Raw genomic sequence first — 12,208 nt, 5'->3', positions numbered from 1 at the left:
TAGGTGAACAAGGGCAGCGGATACATGGGAACACCACCACCTGGAGGTTCCCCTCCAAGTCACTCACACATCCCAACTTGGAAATATATCACCGTTCCTTCACTATCGCTGGGTCAAAATCCTGGAACTCCCTCCCTAACAGCACTGTGGGTGTACCTACACCACATGGACTGCAGCGGTTCAAGAAGGCAGCTCACCACCACCTTCTCAAGGGGCAACTAGGGATGGGCAATAAATGCTGGCGCAGCCAGTGAAGCCCACATCCCAATAACAAGTAAAGAAACTGTATTGTCCTTGACAGTCAAACAGCCATTTCCCCTCACCGACTCCTATACATTTTTACAATTAATAAATGAAAAAGTTTTTTTAAAAACTTATTTTTTTCTAATGCTGTTTTCAGATTTCTCCCAGGTTTTGCCCTCTGTACTGACCTGGAGACTAATCTTTAACTCTTGCTTGGTAACCCTAGTGGTGTTACATATGCCCCCAATCCTGTCCACAATCAACATAGGTTCACTTACCAACAGGATGCCCAGTTCCCAGCTGATAGACACCAGTCCCTTGCCTAGCAACACCAAAACCTATCATAGCACCCAACTCAGACCCGGACCAGACATCCCACATTACCATGACTCGGTATTGCGCTGCGTGGGATGAGGTTCCCAGCTAAGCCACTGGAAGGAAGACCTGCAATGGGCATGTTGGCACCAACTCGATTTGCCCACTTTTCACAGTGGTCGCTGGAACTTGATGGGAACCTGGGTGTGGCTTGTGGGAGGGCGAATTAAATGGGTCAGATCCATGCCCTCACCTTTTGACACTGGTAACAGAAACATTTGTAACGTGTTAATGTTCACTCGGAGCTGGAGTGCGTCCCGTTAAAGACCCTATGAATGGATTCTAAAGAAAACAAGGGGAGAACAAATGCCTGCAATGGGCAGAGCAGTTAATAAGCAGCACCTTGCTAATTGGCTCCTACGGTAATGATGTAGTTAGCATCGTTTTGCCAATAGTGGTAGTCCCGGGATTAAGCAAGGCCGGTATAATTGGTGCGCGATGAGGCAGACGTCGTAAATTGTGGGGGGCACAGAAAGTGATGGCTGTATTTGTCATTCTCTGTCTCTGTTTTGTGTTTGAAAGGCTTTACTCAGCCACCCAGAAGAAGAGCTTCTGGATCCACAAGGTGTCGTGTAACGGCAGTGAGTCGCATCTGACCGAGTGCACGATCGAGGCTTCTGCCGGGAAGAAGCGGCACCCTTGTGAGAACGGGATGCATGCGGTGATAAGCTGTGTAGCAGGGCCTGCGTTCGCACAAGGAAGTGGGAATCGCTTCAGGAAGGCCTACCAAGCTGAGGTATAATGAAAATTCACGTAGCCGGACGATATCTATTGACACGCCTTCTGTGACGTTGCTTACATGGGGAGCCTTTGTCTATCGGGCATCTAAATTTATACTGTAAACCACCCGTCTGTATTAAAGGATCTTGACCAGCACCAATGGAGGACATTTACAATGTTTAGCTTCAAATCTGGTCTGTCCCTTTAAGGACTCTGCCCTGTGGGGCACTGATGTAAACAGGCACATTCTGAAGTTAATTCCAGCCTCTCTGAATCACTGCTGGTTTTTCCTGTACTTACGTCATGGGCCTGCATTGGAACTCAGGGTCTTAGTTTTGACTCAACCCTAAAACCATGAACTCTAATTCTAACCAGCAATTTAATTACAACCACACTTTACTTGGAATCTGCTCCAAAAAAAATCACAACTCCGCTGGGGGAAATTTATTTCAGCTTCTACAATACAACAGTGACCACTGAGGTCGCCAAAGCCAAACTATAAATACAGGGCAGGATTTTTGGAAGCCAATGGGGAGGGAATGGAGATGGGCCGGTGAGTAATGTTGTGCTGCCAGTTTGCTGTCCCCAAGCCATTTTCAGGAAGGCCGCATGGAATGGCGGTTAACTTACTAAATTAACTAAAATTTCTGGTTGGTTGTGGCCCCCCCTCCCCCGCTCCCCTCCCCTGCCCTTCCCTCCCCTCCCCCACTTCCCTCCCCTCCCCCTCCCTTGGTGTCAGGAGCATGTTAGATGTCTGGAGCTGGCCTTCCAAGGGGCTGTTTAGTGACCAGCGCTTCAGGAAGACCTTGAGGCCCCCCCCTCCCCCCACCCCCGCTGGCCGAATGGTCCACAGCTGCAGGCCACCCTTTGAACGGTTCTCCCTCCACAATGATGGCCTGGCACTTGTGGCCAATTTTTTATTTCAAATATTTTGAAAGTTGCTGAGGGGGAGCCTCAAGATGGAGGCATCCTCGCTCTCCCTCTCGCTCTCTCTCTCTCTCTCTCTCCCCCTTACCTGCCAGGGCCGGTTACAGCTCCTTCCATGCTGGAAGGCATCCAATTGGCACCCCAGCTTCGAGAGCCCGCCCACCATCCTTAATTGGCTGTCAGACCTGCTGAGTTTTTCCAGGTATTTCTGTTTTTGTTTTGGATTTCCAGCATCCGCAGTTTTTTGTTTTTATATAAGAGTCAACCACATTGCTGTGGATCTGGAGCCACATGTAGGGCAGACCAGGTAAGAACAGCAGGTTTCCTTTCCCTAAAGGAACATTAGTGAACCAGGCGGGTTTTTATGACAATCGATGATAGTTTCATGGTCACCGTTACTGAGACTAGCTTTCAATTCCAGATTTTTTTCCCCCCCCAATTGAATTGAAATACCATCAGCTGCTGTGATGGGATTTGAACCTGTATCCCCTGGGCACTAGCCTGAGTATGCTGACCAACCATGAGGGATGTCTTCTCTCAGTGCCAGGTGTTGCCTTCCTTTTCATTCGGAGGTTACACTTATTAGGAAAGATTGAACTGGCTGGGGCTCTTTTCTCTAGAAAAGAGAAGACTCAGGGGTAGCCTGATAGACACCTTCTAGATTATGAAAGGCTTGGAGATGTTTGCACTTGCAGCGAGATCAGAACTGGAGGTCGTAGCTCTAAGATACTCACCAACAAATCCAGTCAGGAATTCAGGAGAAAAGTCTTCATCCAGAGGGTGATGAGAAGGTGGAACTCACTTCCACATGGAGTGGTAGAATTGAATAGCATAGATACAATTAAAGGGAAGCTGGATAAACACATGAGGAACAAAGGATATGCCGATGGGATGAGATGAGCAGGGTCATGTGGAGCGTAGACATTGGCATGAATCTGTTGGGTCGAATACTCTGTTTCTGTGCTGTAATTACTTTGAAATATAATAAAACTAAAAGCAAGTGATTGGCTGACCTGGGCTCAACTGCAGGCTAGATTAGGGTGGGGGTGATGTGTAATGCTGACTGTGGTAAAGTGGGGCGCTATGTATCTTTAAGAGAATGTAGTTAGTTGACCATGTGACTGTATCGACCAATCGCCGCACAGCAGGGGCTTCTTGGGTAACTGAGTCTGGAGCTGGAGGTGATTGAAGAAGCACACATTGTGTTAGTGCTTTGTTTTTAGTTCCAATAAACTACCAGTGTTTGTTCAGTTAATCGGCCTCTCTGCCTGTATTGTTTCAAATACCAACTAATGTGTTAACGTCAAGGGCGCAGCTAGTGTTCACCGGACAAAGCGAACCTGATAACCAAAAACATAAAACTGACAAACTTTGTCCATTCAACTAGAAGGGCCAGCCATAGCTCAATGACTTATGTCTCTGATTCAGAAGGTTGTGGATTAAAGTCCCAATCCAGGGACTTGAGAAGAAAAGTCCAGGCTGATACTCCCAGTGCAGTACTGAGGGAGTGCAGCACTGTTGGAGGTACTGTTGTTTGGGTGAGACATTAAACTGAGGCGCCATCTGATATCTCAGGTGGACGTAAATGACCCCAGGGCACCGCTTTGAAGATGAGCAGGGGAGTTATCCCTGGTTTCCTGGACAATATTTATCCCTCAATCAACATTACACAAAAGATACCTGGTCATTATCACGTTGCTGTTTGTGGTAACCTGCTGTGCATAAATTGGCTGCCATATTTCCAACATTACAACAGTGACTACACTTCAAAAGTGCTTCATTGGGCTGTAAAGCACTTTGGGACACCCCAGAGCCATGAAAGGTGCTATATAAATGCAACATTTTTCTTTCGTTCATTTTAGCAGGCATAATGACAAGGTATTTTACATCAAAATTAAAAGATACGTTGATGATGTTTAAGCTGCCAATGAGTATTTCACAATTTATTTAACCTCTCTTCCTCAGCAACCTCTTGTGCGACTGAAGGGTGGAGCGCAGACTGGCGAAGGGAGAGTGGAAGTCCTGAAAAACGGCAAATGGGGAACTGTCTGTGATGACCGGTGGAACCTTCTGTCTGCCAGCGTGGTGTGCCGAGAGTTGGGTTATGGCACCGCAAGAGAGGCGCTAAATGGAGCGTGGCTAGGCCAAGGTCAGTATTGTGCAGAGCATGGGAGGAGAGTGGATCGACAACTTGGCTCCCACTCGGTCAATGCGTCGAATTTACAATTTTCACCTTTATTTCAAATCCCTCCTTGACCACCCTCCTCCCTATCTCCGTAAACTTTGCCAAACCCACCCTCCTTGATAGAACATGGATTCGTACAGCACAAAAGGAGGCTGTTCAGCCCATCGTTCCTGTGCCAGCTCTTTGGTAGAGCAATCCACTCCCCTGCCCTTTTCCCCCCTCTCTACCTCTCTCTCTTCCTTTAACTCGGTCTTCAAACCTCTTCTGGTCACCTACACATTATATACAGCGCAGTCAAAAATCTTGCTTGATAATGTTCCTGTGAAGCACACTGGGGGCTTTGGCCACATTTTAGGGCATGGTGGCATGATTTAAATGCAAGTTGTTGTATTTCATTTAAACTGGACTAAGACGGGTCATTGAAAAACTCCAGGGATCATCGACTCATATTTATAATTTAACATTATAAAACATTCCTAGATGCTTCACAGGAGCATCATAAAACAAAATATGGCACTGAATCACATAAGGAGATGTTAGGACAAATGACCAAAATCTTGGTGGAAGAGAGATTTTTAAGAAGCAGCTTAAAAGAGGAAAGAGAGGCGGAGAGGTTTAGGGAGGGAACTCCAGAGCTTAGGGGTCCTGACAAGCGAAGGTCTGGACACCAATGGCGAATTGACTAAAATTGAGAATGCTCAAGAGATACATGGGAACACCGCCGCCTGCAAGTTTTCCTCCAAGTCACTCACCATCCTGACTTGGAAATATATCGCCGTTCCTTCGCTGTCGCTGGGTCAAAATCCTGGAACTCCCTCCCTAACAGCACTGTGGGTGTACCTACACCACATGGGCTGCAGCGGTTCAAGAAGGCGGCTCACCACCAGCTTCCCAAGGGCAACTAGGGATGGACAATAAGTGCTGGCCCTGCCAGTGAAGCCCACATCCCCTGAATGAATAAAAAAGAGCCAATTTGTGCACAGCAAGCTCCCATAAACAGTAATTTAATAACCACCTCCACTTGTCAACTTCTTGTTGCCACTGAATGAACTGACTGGTTTAGTAACATTTTGTGCTGAATTATCGCCAGTTTTATGCTGTACTGTCATGCCTACTAGGAATTGGATGTGACTATCCCAGGCTCATTTTGTGTAGAGCCCTTGGAGAGTGTTTAAGGAAAGGGGCTTTTTCCCCCATCATTCAGGGTTGAATCCAAACCCAGCTGTCTTGGTGTGAACCAGCAGTATGCTGACTCTTTGCATAATCTAGTTCCAAAAGGTTACAACTGCGTTCTGTAGGCATAAGTTAAAGATCGACTGAGAGAAGTTAAAGACAGCCTGTATCCCACAGAATCAAAACAGAAAACCCACAACTAGCAATTCAATCATTGGGCAGGATTGGCAGCTGTGGAAGTGTTAACACCTTGCCCAACACAGATACTCTCCCTTTCAAGAGACCTGCTATGTTGTATTTGGATATTCTGAGTTGGTGTGAAAGATGGGAGACTTTAGATAGTCAGATGTTTGCATGACTGACTTCATAGGCCCTTTGCGTATTTTTATTTATTTTCGTTTATGGGATGTAGGTGTTGCAGGCAAGGTTGATACTTATTGCCCATCCCTAGTTGCCCTGAGAAGGTTTGAGACAACTATGGTGCTTGCTAGGCCACTTCAGAGAGAGTTAAGAGTCAACTGCATTAAGGGCAGCAGCTTTCCTTTCCCCGACAGCACTGTGGGTGTACCTACACCACGTGGATTGCAGCAATCCAATAAAGCAGCTCACCACCACCTTCTCAGGGGCAACTAGGGATGGGCAATAAATGCTGGTTTGGCCAGTGATGGCCACATTTCTGAATGAACAAATTAAAAGAATAGTTGAACCAGCTGGGGCGGTGAAGCCAACAGAAATTATCGTGGTCACTGGTTCTCTCGTTCTTCCTAAACTCTAAATAAACAATGAGATAATCCCCACGTAATCCATTGTTTGGTGATGTTGGTTGTGGGATAAATATTGCTCAGTACATGGGAAGACCTTCCCTGTGCTTCTTCGGAATAAGGATTGTTCATGTCCCTCCGAGAAGGCTGGTAGGGGCTCGGTTTAACACCTCTTCTGAAAGGCATACCTCTGACAGTGCAGTACTGTCTCCGCACTAAGTTTTGTGCTAAAGTCTCTCAGGACCTTTCCCCTTCAATTGCATTACTCAAAGAAACAGTTCTGAGTCAATAAACTCTGCCTCTGTAGGCGCTAGTGTAGCAGACGCAGCTCTTAAACATTCATCCCACACAATCTGTTATTGCCTTTTAACGCAACCTAACACAATAAGGAGAGGTGACGTGGGACCTTTACTTTATAAAAATGGTGAGATCACTGAAGTGGAAACCACACGCACATTGTTCTACACATTTCTGGTTAGGGCGGATACCTCTGTGGCTTTTTTTCTGTAAACTGATTCTTGAAAGTATGGGAAACGTTTTCCTAGGGATTTTGACAAGATTTTTGTTTCCAAAACAAATAACAAGTTGGGCTCCCCGAAAATAGCCTCCTTATTGTGCAGGAAGTATTCAAATAATAGTCAGGTCTAAGGCTATCATGGACTTGCAATGGAAGCAGGAATGGCCTGCTTGAGAAGAACATTATTTACATTGAAATTATTTATACATAAATCTTACTTCACATCAAACACTTTGAGGATTTCTTTTCTCTTAGTTTTTTCCTTCCCAAATCTCAGGATGATATTGGGATATGGTTCCCTCGGTGCTGGAAATACTTTGGTATCTCGCCTGTGCCAGGAGGTCAGTCTTCATGTCGAATCTTTAGCAGCTCATCCACACCCCTGCTCCTTTTCGGGGAGGTCACCGAGCATCGACTCTGAACCCAAGCCTCACTGCCAAGGAATGAGGCCGATCGCAGCATCTCCAAAACTGGCCGGACGGGAGTTAACGCAGGGTCCATTGGTTTATGGGACTCAGTACCACACCCCACACTTAGCCAATGTGTGACCAAACACTGTGATGTCATTAAAAGAGGCACAGCGACAAGAACAGCCCATCAGGGAAGCTCGGCCACTTGGTTACCATGGTAGATTTATCTTTCTCATCACGGTTCTCCGTATCCCTTAATGCCCATATTTCACATGTATCTATTGCTCCCAGTTACATTTATATTGAATTTTTCCAGTCCTCAGGCCATCCCTTCATAGGCAATTAAGTACTTTTAAAATGCAGTCACTGTTGTAATGTTAGGAAATAGAGTATTAGATTGCGCACAGGAAGCTCCCACAAACAGAAATGTGATAATGACCAGATATTTTGTTTCAGTGATTTCGGTTTAGGGATAAATATTAAGTGATACAATGCAGAGAGCCATTCAGCCCATTGTGCCTATGCTGACTCTTTGGTGGAGCTATGTATTTAGACTCACTGCACTGCTCTTCCCTGTAATATTCTTCCCTTCAAATAAAGGCACAGTGCCTCAAAACAGGCAATGACGGGGACGAGTCTGTGTCGGATTTTGGATCTTGCTGGTTTCTGGCTTGGTTTGTGCGGTCGGGGCCGGGCCGGGCCAGGTCGGGTGAAGGGCTGCTCGGAACCAATTGGAGCGTGAGAAATGACAGTCACGCAAAGCTGATAACTAGTCAGTGCCCCGCTGTGCCAATCTAGCCCAACAAGCCACTAAGTTATTTTACTCATTTAATAATATTAAAAAATTCACGCATGCAGCTTTAAAATATGTCTGGTTTTGGAGAGCGACCACCCTTTCAGGCACCGTCTCAACAACTTGGTGTGTAAAAGCCTCCTCGTGATTTGCTTCTTATGATTATTGGCTAGCGTCAGCATCATGTGACCAACTCCTGCCTTTCCAAAAATTGGCAATGTGGCTTAACAACTCATCACTGAGAAAGTAAACAACTTATTTGAAAGCTGTAATCCATATTCGGTTAATTAGAACCTTTCCAAATAAATGGCATTGCGTGTGCTTTAAGTATAATGTCTTGTTTATTGGACAGCATTCCTTCAAGGCTTGTAATTGCTGTGATAATAGTTGACATTGCCGTGGAAACGCGCCTGTCAGTACACTTTTCCATGTTGTTACGTAGGGCCCAGTGCCTGGTGCCAGCATTAATCTGAGTTTATATTTATACGTGAGTGCAGTTATTCAGTAGCCGTGTTGCAACCTTTAGGTTCTGTCTGTATAATGGCAGAGTATGCGTGTTTCATAGACATCCCCTTTCTTTAGTAAGTTTAAGTAAGTATGCACATTTAAAGACGCTCCCTTAACCATCAGCATTTGTCATGTCTCAGACCAGCACCTGCATAGATTCAAATCAGGCAAGTGAAGCAAAATGTGAACTGGTGGGAGTTTTTGAGTGCTTCTTTTTCTGAAGTTGCTATGAGCCTTAATTAAAGGTAATTGTGATTGTTTTCTCAGTCAGTTGTAAGTTGAATGAATCTGAAAGCAAACAGCCAATGTGCAGGGCATGGTCTTTCTTCTGATCTGCAAGAGAGTCGAGGGTTATGGGAGGCAGGTAGGAAAATGGAGTTGAGGCCACGATCAGGTCAGACACGATCTTATTAAATGTCAGAGTAGGTGCAAGGGGCCGAATGTTCCTGTTCCTATTCCTTATGTTCTTCTGTTCCCCCCGCCCCATTTTGCCTGAGGGAGGTTCCTACAGATTAACAGTGTAACTAATACATTGCAGGCTTTTATGAGCACTCTTAAGCTCCAATTGTGGATACAGCAGAACAAGACAGTGGTGTATACACTGGGAATTTCCTCGAGGGTTTGTTTGATCAATCAGCTGCTGTGGCCTTGCCAGGAAATTGGAAGGAATACTTAGAGAGGTGCATTCAAAGGGGCTTCTGCCAGTCTTGCGCCAAAGTTACACTGATAGGATCAGTGGCTCTAGGGCTTCTAGCTGCCACGTTATACCACCTAACGGACTAGCGCTTGCCCACTCTACGGGAGAGACAAGTGAAGTGGAGTAATCCCCTTGCTACTGGTTGGCTAGCAGTAGTGGCAAGAGCCTGCGGTGGTAGGCTCATGCCTGTTGTAGGCCGGTGGTTAGTATACAGGAACAACAGGAGAGTGGGGAAGAGGGAGAAAACAATAAGCTTTTTTAAAAAAAAATCTCAGAAGGCGACATTGGAACTAATTGGAATGGTTATGAGCGTCCAGGGAAGGCTGTAATTTAAACCTAGAGATCAAGTGACTGGAGGTTATACCACATGAGCCGACTGCAACAAAATCCTGATGATCTCCTAATGAAGTCATCTTGCAAGGGCAAAAATTTGTAGCAACCCTTATGTGGGAATTAAATTACCATCACTCAACTGAGCTAGCCAGCATTCCTCATAATGACTCACTTGATCCAGCAAACCACAGGCCTCTTCTGTAATCTTTATTCCTAAGCATTTGCTTTCTCTCTTTCTTCTCTGGCAATCACACATCTCCAGTTGACTAGTCACGAAGACGCAGATCAGTGGAGCAGAAATGTGAAAAGCATTGATGTAGCAAGAAAAATGCTCTTTTCCTTCCACCTCTTCCTCTGTAGCCTACTTGACGTTTGTTAATTATGTGCCTGTGTACACTCAATTAATTTGCTCACATCTGAATTATGTACAGCTCTCGTTGTGAAATAGACTTGGAATCATGTCTTCTTATTTTTCCAGTGACAACATGCTCAGTGGGAGCTTCTCAATGACCGACTGGGTAATTGCACAGTCTGACATGCTGCTGAGTCATTAAAGCTCAGACAGGTCCCAGGCTCAATTCTCTATCGCTGCTGAATTAAAAAAGAGACAAGGCTTGCATTTCTGTCCAACAGCTCTATCCGGTGTTTATACTCCATTCAAACTTCAGTGAACCCCCTCCATCGAATTTCTTTCTCTCTCATTAACTTGTCTAGCTTCCTCTTCGTTGCATCTATGACCTACGATTGTTGTGTGCAGTTCAGCCATCGAGCTCCAGGCAATGTCCTGAAAAAGGCCAAAAAAAGGAACTTGAATTTATATAGCGCCTTTTATGATCTCAGGATGTTGCAAAGCGCGTTAGAACTGATGAAGTATGGTTGAAGTGTAGACACTGTCGTAACGATGGAAATACAGCAGCCAATTTACAATGCAACAAGCTTCCAGAAACAGTAATGTGATAATGGCCAGATCATCTGTTTTAGTGATTTTGGTTGCGGGATGAATATTGACTGATTTCTCCCCGACTTGACAGAATAGTGCCCACGGAATCTTCCATGCTCATCTAAGAGGGTGGACAGGGCCTTGGTTTAACATCTCATCTGAAAGATGGGACCCCTTGACTGTGCAGCTCTCCCTCAGTACTGGCCCTGGGTGCGGAATCTTGTGCCATTCCCTGTGGCGAGTTTTGTGGTGGGGGTGGGGGGATGGGTGGGGGGGGCATTTAATCAGATGGAAAGGTGGCGGTGGGGCCCCACCATCTTCCTGCTTCCGGGGAGGGAAGGCCGTGGACAGCCTCCCGCCCCGCTGCCAACTGAAGCCTCAATCTGGGTATTAACCCAGCAATTGGGGGTGGGGTGCTTGCCATGTCCACCCAGAGTCACCCACCTGCCCTTGCTGCCGACCCCATAACCCCCACCCCACGACTGCCATCGCTGTGGTCCGGGATCCAGCGCCAATGACTAGGCCTCAGGTGGGTGTGGGTAATGGCAGCAGCCACTGCCTCCCTGGTGGGTGCCGCCGTTAAATGGAGCTGCTAGCCTCTGATTGGCCAGCAGCTGTCGGCGGGAGTGGTCTTCCTCTCCTCCTGGTGGGGTGGGGTGGGGGGGGGGGGACCCCTAATCCTGTGGGACAGGGCCCGCCGCCAGCCTGCCAAGTGCCTGACTGGCACGGGATGCGGTGGGCCTACCTTAAAAGAGCGACTTGGGGCTGTTGGCCCACGGACGAGACCCCCCTGTCGCCTCCACAAAAATTCCGCCCTGGGAGCGTCAGCCTGGATTTTGGGATGAATTCTCTGGAGTGGGACTTGAGTCCACTTTGACAGAAAACATTCATTTTCTTTTCCACCCCTGAATTTGGCCCTCCATTCTTTGTTCTGGGTAAGTTCATATTATCTTTACTCTCCACATCCCCACCTCCTAATGTACAATTAATATTTGCAATGAAACCCACTTTAGCAGGGAGCTTTACAGAATGAACCTCAATTTCCCTGTGTGGGGGCCCCCTCAACTTTTCGGTTTGGTAAAATAAATAGGCCAAGGGACTGTTCAATCTTCCTGCTGCTTGCAATAGGCAAAGCTCTGATGGGAGGCATATTGTTTATAGCTCTCTCAGCAACGGACAGCGTTTGAGACCATCTCTTGAGTGTTCCTCCCCAAACCCTCGCAACAGCCCAGATTTTGATTGGCTTCCAAGAAGTTGGGAGGAGGTAATTTACAGAAAACCTCAGAGACACATATGAGACTGATTGAGATTGACATCCATTAGTCATTTTCAACAGGGTCATGGAGCATGGTGAATACATCATTTCTGTGGAACAAATTTCTGGAATAAATGTATGAAATGAATGTTTTCCCCCGAAGCCTGTTGACTCTGTTTTTCTTTGCTACTGTCTGTAGAGCTTGGCTTAGTTCTTACGCAGAATAGATTAAAAAAACAGAGGCTGTTTCACTGATTCTTATCGCATATTATGGGATGATAAATTAGTTGACTAATAGTTTGATAGCCTTAAGCTCTGGAATTTCCTCGCTAAACTACCTACCCCACCCCCGCTTTCTCTCTCTCTCTCTCT

The 12,208-nt window shown here is 46.3% G+C and overlaps 1 protein-coding gene across 1 annotated transcript in view; it reads left to right on the top strand.

The window, feature by feature from the left end:
- The window catches only part of loxl4 (lysyl oxidase-like 4), a 123,790-nt gene that overhangs the window by 75,942 nt on the left and 35,640 nt on the right, over window positions 1-12,208 (top strand). Inside the window, exons 6-7 of the mRNA XM_078565099.1 lie at window positions 1,141-1,354; window positions 4,231-4,414. Coding sequence (XP_078421225.1) covers window positions 1,141-1,354; window positions 4,231-4,414 — 398 coding nt within the window. The remainder of the gene's footprint in view (window positions 1-1,140; window positions 1,355-4,230; window positions 4,415-12,208) is intronic.

Source organism: Cetorhinus maximus, chromosome 20 (assembly GCF_964194155.1).
Source record: "Cetorhinus maximus chromosome 20, sCetMax3.hap1.1, whole genome shotgun sequence".
Classification (NCBI taxonomy): Eukaryota; Metazoa; Chordata; class Chondrichthyes; order Lamniformes; family Cetorhinidae; genus Cetorhinus; species Cetorhinus maximus.
This window is presented reverse-complemented; position numbering and strand designations above follow the sequence as displayed.